The following is a 16,006-nucleotide window of genomic DNA, read 5'->3' on the forward strand; positions in this document are numbered from 1 at the left end:
TTATCGTGGGAGCCACATGTGCGGCAGCTAAAAGTGCAATGCACCAAGAGAATTAATCTCTTGAAGTTTCTTATCAGCATTAATTGGGGAGCGGATCGCACGGTGCTCCTTCGATTCTACAGGGCACATATTTTATCACGGTTAGACTACGGCAGTGCAGCATATGACACAGCAAGACCATGTGTCCTTTCCAAGCTGAACAGCATCCACCACAGCGGAGTTCGGTTGGCGACGGGAGCCTTTCGAAAAGCCCCATAGCTAGCCTGCTCGCTGAGTCTGGTGTGCTGCCTTTACATCTGAGGGGCCAGCAAATGCTTCTTACCTATGCTGCTAATTTGCGACAGATGCCACTTCATCCAAGCTATCCTTGCGTGTTCAACAATGTCAACCGTTTGCTGTACGCTGCTTGTCCTCGAGCAACGCGGCCGGTTGGAATACGCTTGGATAGTAGTTACGGATTGTTTGACGTACCTTCGCGGTTCCTTGCCTTGTCAGACAACCAAGTGGGGTACCTCCGTGGGTCGTTCGACGACCTGAAATAATCCTGGATCTGCACACTGACCCAAAGGAACACGGACCCTTCGATTTATCGGAGGCTCCTCCTGTCCGTTGTTGGCCGCTATCCAGGTTCAGTCGTCGTCTACGCGCATGGTTCCTTTTTGTTCTAGTTGTTTTCCGTCGCACCGACACAGATAGGTCTTACGGCGACGATGCGACAGGAAAGGGCTAGGAGTGGGGAGGAAGCGGTGGTGGCCTTAATTAAGGTACAGCCCCAGCATTTGCCTGGTGTGAAAATGGGAAACCACGGAAAACCATTTTCAGGGCTGCCGACAGTGGGGTTCGAACCTACTATCTCCCGAATACTGGATACTGGCCGCACTTAAGCGACTGCAGCTATCGAGCTCGGTCACGGATGGTTCAAGGACAGATACGAAGGTGGGCTGTGCGTTCGTTGTCGAAAATGATAGGTTTCTTTATGCTCTCCCGGAAACCTGTAGTGTGTACACAGCAGAGCTCTATGCTATCTGTGGAGCTCTGCGGTACGCACTGTACAATGAGCGCCGACACTTTCTTGTGTGTACTGACTCCTTGAGTTCGCTCCAGTCTATTGATACCCGTTTCCCTCGGCACCCTCTGGTGCAGCGGATCCCGGACCTGCTGGCCGGGTGTTCGGATGCCGGCACCAGAATCAGGTTTATGTGGCTCCCAAGCCACGTGGGCATAGAGGGAAACGAGTTAACAGATCAGGCTGCCAAGGGTAACTGCCTCCGTTGCCTTTCAAGGTTCCACCAAGTGATATTCGCTCTCAGCTGAGACATCTGATTATGTCCCATTGGGAGATGGAGTGGCAGGCCATTCCACTTCCCAATAAGCTGAGAGCGATAAAAGGAACAACGAAGGTATGGAGGACTTCCCTTCGGGCTTCGCGGAGGGAAGCCGTGGTATTATGTCGTCTTCGGATCGGCCACGGTATCGTGACTCACTCGCATCTTTTGAAAGGAGAACCCCCTCCGGTGTGTACCTGCGGCGACCATCTTACCGTGGTACACATCCTTACGGAGTGTATGGACCTGGTCGATCTTCGTCGTAGTCTTAACCTCCCGGGTACCATCTCCCTTATCTTGCGAGATGACGAGCAGTCATCAGACCTCGTCATCCGCTTTACGAGGGATAATGGTCTGTTTTATCGTGTCTAATGATGTCCTTTGTCTTCGTGTATTTTTGTCAATTGCGCTTTTATCCCATTGGCTTCATTTTAGTTTGTGTTGCGTATTTTAATGTGTTATTTTAACGTCTAATGTAAATTATGTATATATATCTGCACTACCAGGCAATGCCTTATTCCTTTTCTCCTTGTATTTTCTCTCATTTTATTAGAAAATAAGGCACTGCGAATTAGATCCACTGCTGTTTTAATCTCATACTCATTTTCTCATCACCATTTTTTTTAACTCTTGTCAGTGGATACATGTTAACATTTTAAATATCATGTATCATGACAATCTCGTTCTATTAGGGGCCGATGACCTTCGATGTTAGGCCCCTTAAAACAACAAGCATCATCATCATCATCATCATCACTACAGACTCTTGCGGGCGCCACGTGAAGAATTTTCTTCTCAGTGAAGATGAGCCAGGAAAGCCGTCTTCTATCGCTTGTAGAGGCTTAGAGAAAACTAATCATTTCACCACACCTCGTTTTTGAATTATGCTTTAAGATTTAAGATTAAGGCCAAGAGAGCCATTAACATAAATTTCGGGTTCTAATTTCAGACGCTGCAGCCTATATGCTGCGAGGTGCTTCATTTCTGAAAATATTTTTATCCCCATTTAATTCATGTCACATGTATTATGAATGGGCTTCAAAAGGTAGCAGAAGTCATATGATAGTTTCCTGAACTAAATAACTTACATTTCTACTACCAAGAACGTGTTTGTAAAAGCACCTCTTTGAACAAATGCGTATAGGGAAAAACACCCGGAACTTTCTTTTACCCCGGAACCAATTCTTACCAGCTGCAGTGCGTGGGTAACAGCTGTTCTCTCTTATGCTGATAATTTCAATTAGGTTAAAGTTGTTTGCAGTTTAAATCCAAGTGATGCTTTATCAATTCAACGTTCATAGAACATCTTCAAACAGTAAATGTTCCAGGAGGACTCGAGTAGGAAAAGGTGACTTGGCCCTTCACGATTCTACTTCAATTCTCGAGAATCTGATAACTGAACAAATGTGCACAAATAAAATACGAAGAAAAATTGAGTGCAAAACTGCGCCGTGTGATATTTTTAGGTTCTGTTAACAAGTATCTTCAAGGTAAGATTGTACAATTTCCAGAGGAAATTCCTCGAGAACTTGTTAGGGCTTACAAATGCTGCCCAATTATGTCGGTGGGCGTTACGAGGTCCTTCTCTGCATACAAACTGATATTAACCTATAAACGTCAACTTTTATTCCTGAATATTTTGGACAAATCATCGATTATCGTAAATCAAATTACAGCCTCCAGGGATAAATATAAGGAAGATAATTCAATGTGAGTAGATCTACAAATCATATATACACTGACTGACAGAGCAAATGCAACACCAAGAAGGAGTGGTTCGAAAGGGATGAAAGTTGGGGAAAAAACAGAGACGGCACGGAAGAATAATTGATGTTTATTTCAAACCGATATGCAGGTTACACAATGCGCACGGCATCGACTCAGTAGGATGTAGGACCACCGCGAGCGGCGATGCACTCAGAAACACGTCGAGGTACAGAGTCAATAAGAGTGCGGATGGTGTCCTGAGGGATGGTTCTCCATTCTCTGTCAACCATTTGCCACAGTTGGTCGTCCGTACGAGGCTGGGGCAGAGTTTGCAAACGGCGTCCAATGAGATCCCACACGTGTTCGATTGGTGAGAGATCCGGAGAGTACGCTGGCCACGGAAGCATCTGTACACCTCGTAGAGCCTGTTGGGAGATGCGAGCAGTGTGTGGGTGGGCATTATCCTGCTGAAACAGAGCACTGGGCAGCCCCTGAAGGTACGGGAGTGCCACCGGCCGCAGCACATGCTGCACGTAGCGGTGGGCATTTAACGTGCCTTGAATACGCACTAGAGGTGACGTGGAATCATACGCAATAGCGCCCCAAACCATGATGCCGCGTTGTCTAGCGGTGGGGCGCTCCACAGTTACTGCCGGATTTGACCTTTCTCCACGCCGACGCCACACTCATCTGCGGTGACTATCACTGACAGAACAGAAGCGTGACTCATCGGAGAACACGACGTTCCGCCATTCCCTCATCCAAGTCGCTCTAGCCCGGCACCATGCCAGGCGTGCACGTCTATGCTGTGGAGTCAATGGTAGTCTTCTGAGCGGGCGCCGGGAGTGCAGGCCTCCTTCAACCAATCGACGGGAAATTGTTCTGGTCGATATTGGAACAGCCAGGGTGTCTTGCACATGCTGAAGAATGGCGGTTGACGTGGCGTGCGGGGCTGCCACCGCTTGGCGGCGGATGCGCCGATCCTCGCGTGCTGACGTCACTCGGGCTGCGCCTGGACCCCTCGCACGTGCCACATGTCCCTGCGCCAACCATCTTCGCCACAGGCGCTGCACCGTGGACACATCCCTATGGGTATCGGCTGCGATTTGACGAAGCGACCAACCTGCCCTTCTCAGACCGATCACCATACCCCTCGTAAAGTCGTCTGTCTGCTGGAAATGCCTCCGTTGACGGCGGCCTGGCATTCTTAGCTATACACGTGTCCTGTGGCACACGACAACACGTTCTACAATGACTGTCGGCTGAGAAATCACGGTACGAAGTGGGCCATTTGCCAACGCCGTGTCCCATTTATCGTTCCCTACGTGCGCAGCACAGCGGCGCATTTCACATCATGAGCATACCTCAGTGACGTCAGTCTACCCTGCAAATGGCATAAAGTTCTGACCACTCCTTCTTGGTGTTGCATTTGCTCTGTCAGTCAGTGTATTTAGATCATAATGGCGTATTTCAGTGCAAATTTTCAAAGTTTGAACACCCATTTTAAAGCTTCTGACAGCATACATTCTCGCATAATTTAGATACCTGTTTTACTGAATACAAATACGATGTATAGTTAGGACTGATGATGATGACATTATTGTTGTTGAAAGAGGCCTAACAGTTAGGTCATCGGCCCCTAATGGTACGAGGTGCAACGAAATCGAACGATAATTAAAACTACAAAACCTATCCAGTGACTAGAATCCAAAACGAATTATGACAAAATGACCATGTATCCAAAACAATCATCCGATCCAATACATGGTGCCTCATTTTCTGAGAGGATGCTTGCTGTCCAAAGGGGTCCAAAATCCAGATCACCGATCCCTCATAATGGTACTAATCACTGGTTAAATAGAGCCATGGTGTTCTTCCTATAGTGGTACTAATTACAGGTAAAGTAGGGCCATCGTATGTCACACACAACTGCACCACTCACAGGTAACAGACCTATTGTGTTCCTCACATAAGGGTACTACTCACAAGAAATGCAGGCCCACGGTTTTCTTCACATGGTAGTACTAACCGCATGTAACGTCGACCCATGGTGTTCCTCACGTAACGGTACTAATCAGAAGTAGTCTCATGGTTAAGGGACACTGGGACTGAGTTTTAAGCATATTTTATCAAATATTTCGATTTTTCGATTTTCACATAAGGCTCTGCCCCTGACCATTGCGGATAAATTAGCGATATAATTTTCCACGTTCCGCCATTTTTAAATGCACAGCGGGACATTTAAATGCATGCTGCACAGCCATTTGAACGCCCTTTCCTCTTCGATTCTCACCGAACATCATCCTGCACACGCATTTATGCGTTTTTCATCACATAATTTTGAAATGTAGTGTATGGCACCAACACAGTACTAAAGGAGGAGTGTGTAAACCACATTGCTAAGAGAATGGCAAAGGTTTGAGACAGATGCTACAAACTTGGAAAGTGAAGGGTGTGCAGTTAGGTGGCCGTTCAGGTGGTCTTACTAATGCTACAATTACCAAGCTTACCAACTATTATAGGAATTATATTGTACAAATCACACTTAATGTTGCAAACATAAAAAATGCTATCTCTGCCACACTCTACTATAACATATCCACTGACAGTAAGCCCCAACATAAGAAATGCCCCCAAGGCTTAGATGATTGGTGCTTCTATAACAAAAGCATAGCAGAAGGTATGGTACCTCAGAGTCATGATAAAATGTCAGTAGAACTTTCTGAGCCATTATTGTGTAAGATTATGCCTGTGTATCAGAGGCTGGCCTCTGATGAAGTACTATCCCGATGTGTCCGTGGTAGCACGCAGAATCAGAACGAAAGTCTACATTCTAGCATCTGGAGAAAGTGTCCAAAGGAAATTTTGTATCAAGAAAGAGACTTGAAATTGGTGTATGCAGTGCTGTGGCAGAGTTCAAAAAAAGGGTGCAGTGCAACAATACACTTGATGTCGGATATCAAAAGAACTTCAGTCTCTCATGTGACAGAAAAATCAGTCCTTAGGCTGATGCTCGCAGAAAGTATGAAATACAGCGATCGTCCTCTGAGAAGAAAAAATCAACTCGACGAAAGGCGAAGGTCACAAAAATGAAGAAAGAGGCTGAAAAACGGAAGACTAAGAGTGTTACTTATGCTGGAGGATAGTTCTAATGAGTAAGTCAACTGACAACATTAAAAAATATGCATGACTTTAGAAAAATGCTATTTTCTCAGTTTCACATTTTCAGATGTATAAAATGTCATACCGATTACAGATATGATGCTATTACCTTGAAAATGCACATGAATATTCCTTAGTACGTTATCCATAAACGTGTGCATCACTTTTATGATTGAAATTCTGGTTTGCCTGTAAAAAAAATTCAAAACTTAAAATTTAAATAATTTTACAAAAAATAAACTTCCACAGGGGAAAAAGTCCTATCTCCATAGTAAATAACACAATCTCAAAAACGATGCACAGTTTCATTTATATAAGAATAAGGTGCTAGATCATTACTTAAAAAATGTGCTATCTGGATCGCTTTGATATGCCTAACATTTAGAATATTTGAATAATTTGCATATAAATATTGGAAAATAATTAATATCTATGAAACTAGTAAAGCTACACTGATCAAATTTAGTACAGATATCCATAATAGTACATATCTTGATCCAACCAAATATTAAGGTGATATCTTAATTTTTACAGGAATTAGAAATTTCAGTCCCAGTGTCCCTTAAGTCCATCATCCCTCGGTCGCCCGTTTTAGTCGGCTCTTACATGTATGGGATACCGTGGGTGTATTTTTCATCAGCGTCCCCTACCCGCAGGGGGTAGTTAGGACTGATCCAGGATAAAATATTTCTTAGAGAGTTTCAATTTCTTTAAACGTGGGTGTTCTCGCCAATTTGTTGGTCCAGTCACTTACCAATATTTTGATTTTCTTTAGGTTGTTCTTCAGTCCCATCTCATTGCTTACAGCAGTTGCACGAGCATGGAGTGCCCTTACGTCCATCTGGACTTCTGGTGACAATATCTTGAAGGCCTTGTTTGTTTACAGAAATACGCAGAAATATTACCATTTATTCTCACGGCAGGAATGTTAGCTTCATAGAGGTTTTTATCGGTCACATGAGGTGTCTGGGAACAGCCATTTCCAAAAACACTTGTCACAATTTCTCCTTCAAAACGCAGTCACTCGGTGATGAGCTGTCTAAGATTCAGTGAAGGAAACACACGATTAGTAGGGACTGGAATTAATTACTTTATTTTTTCCAATATAGGTCGAATTTTGAGCAGCTGTTCTCCAGTCCCCTTACCTTTAACCAAACCAGCTTGTTGAGGTGGAATTTCTGAAACTAGGATATGTGTAAAGCCTTCTTTCAGGACGTGTAATATGATCTTTTTTCATGTGAAATGAGTGCTAATGTCCTGTAGTTTTCACATCTGGTTGTAGAGCCTTTCATAAACAATGGGAAAAAGATGTATCTGGCCCAATCATTTGGCTTAATACCAGATCTCTATATTTTGTTACAGATAAAAGTTAAGATCTCGAAACCAATGTTACACGTTGCTTTATGTAATTCAGCTGTGATTGCATCACTACCTGCTGCCTTGTGAGGCTTTGCCGGTGCTATAGCTCTTCTTATCTCTAGCTATAGTATGTGAGCCTCTGTTTCGACATCTTGCCATGAAATGGTTATCAACCGGGTAGGGCCTTCTTTGCGGAAGTCTTCAGAGTAGGCCTACTCTTTCCATCTACCCTACACACTTCTAAAATCGTGAATGTATGGAAAATACAGAGACGAGTTGCAGATTTCAGTTAAAATGATATTCCACTAAAGTAATAAAGAAATTAATATCACCTAAGTTATTCGTCTCAACAACTATACGAGTGTAAAAACATCGGAGCACCAACCATAGTTTATTACGAAACTCTCTCACAGATACATGACAGCCATGAGGGATACCAGTTTTAGTTGCTGGCCAAACTATCGTATTTTTGCTGTTGAAGTATTTCCGTTCGAGGCGGCTGCGTGGCGTAGTAGCTTAAGCACTCGCCACCTGCGTTCAACGTTACGCATAGATTTTTGGTATTCTCGGCAGCCAGATGCGTACATAATGATGTGACAGAGTCATTAAGACACTACAGTACTTTAGACGTATTATTATTACTATTATTATGTTGATTTGACGTCCCACCAACTCCTTTTACGATTATTGGAAACGCCGAGGTGCTGGAATTTTGTCTCACGGAAGTTCTGTTGCGTGCCGATAAATCTACCAACACGAGGCTGACGTACCCTACTGTATTTTAACACCTTCACGTATCACCGGACTGAGCCTGTATCGAACCCGCCAACTTGAGCTCAGAAGCCCTGTGCTCAACAGTCTGTGCCTCTCAGCCCATTATTATTATTATTATTATTATTATTATTATTATTATTATTATTATTATTATTATTATTATTATTATTATTAGCCTAAGGACGGCACTATCGTTAAGTAGCTACATATATGTTACAGCCCTATAACGGGTGGATCACCCGCCCCTTGCGATCTAGTTTTTTGCAATTCTGGAATACATCGGGCCATCTCCCTAAATCGCGATATTATAACGAGATATGTGGTTACGGGCTAGAAAACAGCAGGAATCGTGAGCTCCGCTATTAATTAATTTTAAGTGTACCGAATGAACCCGTATAACTAGCAATATACGGAGAACACGTGCCTTACAACAGGAAGTGCACACACAGACCAGGAACAGATATTGTTTAGGGTGAAAACTGCCCGCTGCATGTCACGACTCACAATAACGAACTTGGCAGGGGTGCGGTCGGAGATCTGAAAGTGAACAGTGCTCGAGGATTAGGTAGTTCGATTCCCACGCTTTCTTTATACTTATTTATTTTTTCAGCCAGTTGCCTGGGATCTGACAAGTTTGCATACCCAATAGTTTCAACAGACTGATTTGTTTATTTGGTCCTAAAAAGGACCATTGGTATGGTGGCGTATGGTATGGAGCTGGGTTGGAAGAGGCTAGGAAGCGTGTGACAGAATTCCAGTTACCTTCGTGGATTAACGCAGCACCTCCTGAAACTGACGATCTTCGTGTTCGAATAAACAGCTGCGCGCGATGTTGCAAGGACTATCTTGTACGTTGAAACATCTCCGGCATAACTGATCGGCATCACTCGGTGATGAGCTGTCTAAGATGGCCAAGACTGGCCGGCTCCTGTGCATACACCACTTGCTTTACATGCACCCACAGAAAAAAAATCCAGGGGCGTCTTGCCGGGCCAGGTTGACAGGTCCTCCCCGCCCAATCCATATCAGGATACATCGCACGGAGATGGTTCCGGACGATCACCGCCGCGTGCGGTGGAGCTCCGTCATGTTGAAACCGCATCCTGCGGCGGTGAAGGAGTGGACATATACCAAGAACGGTGGTAGTTCATGTAGGAGAAACAGAAAAAGAAAGTTCTTCCGTCACAGGTCCCTCAAGGAATTGGGGACCAATGACGTTAACACCCACGATGCCTCACCACATGTTCACATACCACTCTACCTGAATAGCTGTCTATCGTACCCAATGGGGATTATCCACACTCCAGTAATGCATATTAAGGCGATAACGGTTTCATTGTTGTGGAACAGCACTTCGTCCGTAAGTAAGATAGTCGCTAAAAGGCAGGATCGGTATCCACATGATGCAGGGTCCAAACACCAACCGAGCTTCGAAATCATGACCATGGAGCTCCTGGTGTAAGTGCAGATTGTACGGGTGAAACCGCTGGGTATGCAATATCTGCATAACAGACTCCTGGCTGGTGATCGTCTCCTGTGCAATGGCCCGCGTGCTCGTGTGAGGGTTATGCCGGATAGGTTCCAACACAAACTCTTCATTCTGAGCAGACGTCACGGGATGATCTCGAACAGTAGGGTATGCAATATCTGCATAACAGACGCCTGGCTGGTGTTCGTCTCCTGTGCAATGGCCCACGTGCTCGTGTGAGGGTTATGCCGGATAGGTTCCAACACAAACTCTTCATTCTGAGCAGACGTCACGGGATGATCTCGAACAGTAGACCGCAGACGTCTTACCACATTCCGAGATGCTATGCCTGTCTGTCGTTGTTTATTCGGATAGCGTTCTTGATACAGGCGTTGTACTAAGTAAGCATTCCTTCTAACTTCTCTATACAAGAGTAACATCTCCACATACTTCTACATCGCGAGGCAGTAAGTTTTTTGGTGATGCGACGTGCCTCGAAGGAGGGGAGTTCGCAAAGCTACAACTCCCAAAGCGCCCTTGTCATGTGAGCTGCTGCAAGCCTTGATATGCAGCACGCAGTTCCTAGACTATACAATGCCTGCTGCTGGTCTGTGTGTCCACCTTGTGTGAGGAACGTGTTCCTCGTATCTGCGTTCGTCTTACGGGTTCATTCGAGGTACCCATAATGAAGTAATAGTGGCGCTGACAATTCCTGTTGCCCTCTAGCCCGTAATCATAAATCTCCTTGTATTATCTCGATTTTGAGAGAGGGACCGATGTATTTTAGAACTGTAGTAACCGGGCGAGTTGGCCGTGCGCGTAGAGGCGCGCGGCTGTGAGCTTGCATCCGGGAGATAGTAGGTTCGAATCCCACTATCGGCAGCCCTGAAGATGGTTTTCCGTGGTTTCCCATTTTCACACCAGGCAAATGCTGGGGCTGTACCTTAATTAAGGCCACGGCCGCTTCCTTCCAACTCCTAGGCCTTTCCTATCCCATCGTCGCCATAAGACCTATCTGTGTCGGTGCGACGTAAAGCCCCTAGCAAAAAAAAAAAAAACTGTAGTAAAGGCGGCGGGATGCATAAAACTAGATCGCAAGGGGCTGGTGGACCACCCGGGTATTAAGAACGGCTGTAACATTAACAGCATGAGAAACCAGTGTCGAAGCAAAGAATAAAGTTATTCTATTTTTACAGTGAAACAATGAGTCACAAAATTAGAGTAATGGAATACCACATGGGGCATATGCAGCACATGAGACTTAAGATGCATATTCCCTCCCCCACTTGAAAAATCGTAAAAGTAAATAAATTCAAAGAAGGGAAATAAACGATTACAGCCAACTCGCCTAGTCGAAGAAATTTAGAAAGTTAGTAAAGTACATCAAATAACTCTCACTTTGCAGCTAAATAGGCTACTGATCTTAAAAGGTCAGAACGATTCACCGTCACATTCCGGAGAACAATTATAAATTGCACTTACTGAAATCTGGATGTTTCTCCCCAAAAAAAATGTTTCTTGCCAAAAACTTTTCAATCTCATTTTATGTACACAAGCCGTTTATATTTAAAGTGAATTGCAGTACTTGAAATTTGTGACAATAAGCTATGGTCCATATATTCTGCGAATGTCCTTGTAAAATTTAAAAACACATTTCATCGCTCGATGAATACCTGGTGTAGATAACGTTAAGCAAAAACTGAATCTGATAGGGAATACAATGAAAATTTAAGGATCTGTATTTTTTTAATCAAATTTAACGAAAACACGTTAGTTAACAATGGAGCACTCACATTCCACTTTTCTATCTACCTCTCTGTGCATATATTTAAAATAATAATAATAATAATAATAATAATAATAACAACAACATTGGCTTACGTCCCACTAAATACTCTTTTTTTATCGGGAGATAGTGGTTTCGAGCCCCACTGTCGGCAGCCCTGAAGATGGTTTTCCGTTGTTTCCCATTTTCACATCAGGCAAATGCCGGGGCTGTACCTTAATTAAGGCCACGGCCGCTTCCTTCCAATTCCTAGGCCATTCCTATCCCACCGTCGCCATAAGACATATGTATTGTTGCGACGTAAACCAACTAGCAAAAAAAATACTCTTTTACGGTTTTCGGAGACGCCGAGGTGCCGGAATGTAGTCCCGCAGGAGTTCTTTTACGCGCCAGTAAATCTATCAACACAATACTCTTTTACGGTTTTCGGAGACGCCGAGGTGCCGGAATGTAGTCCCGCAGGAGTTTTTACGCGCCAGTAAATCTATCAACACGAAGCTGACGTGTTTTATCACCTTCAAATACCACCGGACTGAGCCAGGATCGAACCTGCCAGTGGGATTCAGAAGGCCAGCACCTCAACCATTCGAGTTACTCAGCCCCGCCAAATAATTAAAACCAATATCTTCCATGGCCTGTGAACGACTTTCTGACACACAATTAGCCCTCAAGGTGAAAACAGTTGAACTGCAGTGTGTTATACCGATGAAAGCTTGAAAAGAGTAAGGTATCAGTACTGAAATTCCGTACGCGGATCATCGAAACTTCTACGAAACTTTTGAACCCTCAATCAGCAGACATGCCTGACAACACGGAAGTGTCTCAGGACTTTCACGACATCGGTTCGGTTCGGACTTAAAAGCATTCGTAATTTGGGCCCTTACGATTTCTGAATTGAAATGTACACGTTACATTCATTTTCTCAGTTGTACTCTCATCTGATTTCGGTTTGAAATTAGGGACTCGTATATTTCAGGACCGCTGCTTGTATCATTTATTATTATTATTATTATTATTATTATTATTATTATTATTATTATTATTATTATTATTGGTGGAACAATATGAACGGATCGAGAAAAGATAATAGAAACATCCTTCTTACGTAGATATCTATTCAATACCGTTGAAGTCTGAATAGCACACACATTTTTTCTGCAAAATACCTATTACAACAAATATATCCCAGCAGTGTGGCACGAAGTAATTAAGGGCTATGAGAAGGAATAAAAATGTACTAACAGAGTCATGTCACTCACCTCTCAATCAGATTGTGTAGAGCTTTGAACAGAAGCGAACGACATTCATAGGATAAACCGCTCTCCCATGATCCTTGCTCGCCATCTAAAAAATAAAAATCAACAATAGATTATGCTCATCTCGTTCATGGAGTAAAACAGCATATTCAGGACTATAATTTCAAGACAAATTTCACTAAAGAGCGGTATTAGTTTACCGTTCATTGTCATTTTAACAAGGCACAGTAAGTTCTACATCTATTCTACACTACATGGAACGTATATATTGTAACACGTCTCAGCGTCACCACTCCTCACATTACACAACCAGAATGTCTACGAATAAGAAAAACTGATATAATTCGGAGTGGCCACGCGTATTAACGCGCTACGGCTATGGACCCAAGCTCTGCATTCGGGAGATAAGAGGGTTCGAACCCCACCATTGGCTGTCATGGGAATGGTTTATTGTGGTTTCCCACCTTCACTTCCTCGCAAATGCCGAGACAGTTTCCATTCAAGGCTGCAGCCGATTCCTTCCACCTCCTTACCCAACTGCATTCAGTGCCATTTATTTTATCTTCATTAGCTCCTCAACTGAGACTGGCGTCTGGAAGGGCATTCTGCCGTAAAAATATGCCATAACATTTCATCTCGCCTCATCGCCGACCCCGTATCAGGAATCTCTTCATCAGCGGCTAAACTTTCCACCAAATAATTTGCGGACTTTATTCAAAACCTACTAATAACGTACTCTAAATAAGTTATAATTAAAATACAAGAATAGTCATCTAAATAAAATATTTAAAATTACGTAAAAACAAACACGTCTCGTCTTCTTAAAGGATTTGAAAACAATATGCGTCAACAATTTAAAATGTTCGTATTGAAGCTCCTGGTTGTTGAAATGCCTCGGAAATGGCTAACAACTTTCTGGCCGGGTGTGTTTGGGGTCTTTTCATTTCATTGCGTTGTGGATCTGACTGTTTTTGGGGTTTATAGGGGACAAGGAATAAGTTTACAAAAAGTGCCTCGCATGTTTCTGGAAGAAAAGCATCTAATCACGAGGCAAGGTTAGCTGCATGCATTTATGATTTGACATGTTAACAAGCAGCCACGTCATTTAACAGAAAGCCCAATCACACCAGGCGTCCAGGTGGCGCATTCCCTATCAACTGTTTACCTGGTCTTTTCTTAAATGATTACCAAGAAGTTAGAAATTCGTCTAACATCTCCCTTGGTAAAATATTCAAATCCCTAATTCCTCTTCCAATAAACGAATAGTTACCCCCAAATTGTTTTAAAAGGAGATTCCAAATACCTATTTTCACGTCTGTAATATCTTCTGTTTTGGCGATAGCATCAACCTAATAAAAAAAACGTGTTACTTTATATTTGAGAGAGATTAAAATACCAATTTTCATGTCTGCAATATGTGGTAAGTTCTTTTGATATACCGGTACTGTAGACACGCTCATTTTAAATATTCACCCCATTTAACACGTCCCCTTAATTGGATTTTCAGAAAACAAATTATGCGCGTTCCCTTTACTTTTACAGGAGACACCAAATACCAATTTTCAAGTTTGTATCATGTTACTGTTTTTAGATATATCGTAGATATACTCATTTTAAAAATTCACCATTTTGACTCCTGTTTACCTTCTCTTCAGATGATTTTCCAAAAACAAAAAACAAAAATTTCTCTTCAGTTTTGAAGAAGATTTCAAATACCAACTTTCAAGACTGTAACATCTTCTGTTTTTGAGATATAAGTATCCTCATAGAAAGTGCTCAACCCTTCTTCACCTTTTTCCACACCCCTTAAGAGGATTTTCCGAAAACAAAAAATAAATGTTCCCTTACTTTTAAAGAAGATTCCAAAAACCAGTTTTCACGTCTTTGAGATATACGCTCATTTCTAAAATTCACCCCCTTCTTTCACCCCCTTAGCGACGGAATATCCAAAATTCCTCCATTAGAGAGTACGTACATTGTAATGTAAATGTATCCTCAAAATATCATTTCTATATATTGAGTAGTTTTGGCTCGGCAATGATGAATCAGTCAGTCAGTCAGTCAGTCAGTCAGTCAAGACAAAAATAACATGTCTTGACTGACTGACTCATCATCGCCGAGACAAAACTACGGGACATATAGAAATGAAATTTTGGGGATACATTCATAGTAAGATGTAGGTGCTCGCTAAGAGAGGATTTTTGGATATTCCGCCCCTAAGGGGGTGAAATTTTAAAATGAGAATTTATAGAGTATATCTCAAAAAACTCTATCTCTATTAAAAATAAGGAAACGTGTATTTTCAGTTTTCGGAAAAACCACTTGGGTGGAAGGGGGGGGGGGGTAAAAGTGACTGAAAATGGTGTTGAATTATTTTAATTAGGCTACCGTTATCTCAAAAATGAAGATGTTACAGACGTGAAATTTGATATTTGGAATCTGCTTTAAAAGTAAGGAAACACGTATTCTCGGAAAATACAATGAATTCGGGGGGGGGGGGGGTTGAAAGAATTGAAAAATGAATAGACTGAATTGTATGAGAATACTCACATCTAATAACAACTAAAGTTGTTAGGGCCTACAGACGTGAAAATTGGTATTTGGATCTCCTTTAGAAAACAAAGAAGTGAGTGAAAAGGAGTTAAATTCCTTTCATGAGGACACACAAATCAAAAACTGAAGAAGTTAGAGTCGTGATAATTGGTATTTAGAAGATCCTTTACTATTAAAGAAACAAGTATATTTTGCCGGAAATTTACTTAGTGGGGGGGGGGGGGAGTGTGAAAGTGAAACAAAGTGAATTAGTTTTATCTCAAAACTGAAGGTAATAGACGTGAACATTGGTGTTTGGAATCTCCTTTAAACATAAAAGAACACGCCCTTCTTTTAGTTTTTTAGGGGGGGGGGGGGTAAATAAACTTAACGGCGGTGGGGTGTAAAAGGAGGTGAGACCAATTGATTTTACTGTTCATTATGTATTTATAAGGAGCCTCCGTTTATCAGGCGGCAGCGCGCCGGCCTCTCACTGCTGGGCTCCGTGGTTTCAAATCCCGGTCACTCCATGTGACATTCGTGCTGGACAAAACGGAGGCGGGGACAGGTTTTTCTCCGGACACTCCGGTTTTCCCTGTCATCATTCATTCCAGCAACACTCTCCCATATCATTTCT

The 16,006-nt window shown here is 42.9% G+C and overlaps 1 protein-coding gene across 2 annotated transcripts in view; it reads right to left on the reverse strand.

Annotated features, from left to right (window-relative positions):
* Nucleotides 1-16,006, reverse strand: part of skd (mediator complex subunit skuld) — an 888,725-nt gene that overhangs the window by 576,338 nt on the left and 296,381 nt on the right. For both annotated transcript variants that reach the window (XM_067142112.2, XM_067142111.2), the window contains exon 3: nt 12,841-12,925. In XM_067142112.2, coding sequence (XP_066998213.1) covers nt 12,841-12,925 — 85 coding nt within the window. The remainder of the gene's footprint in view (nt 1-12,840; nt 12,926-16,006) is intronic.

Source organism: Anabrus simplex, chromosome 2, assembly GCF_040414725.1.
Source record: "Anabrus simplex isolate iqAnaSimp1 chromosome 2, ASM4041472v1, whole genome shotgun sequence".
NCBI lineage: Eukaryota > Metazoa > Arthropoda > Insecta > Orthoptera > Tettigoniidae > Anabrus > Anabrus simplex.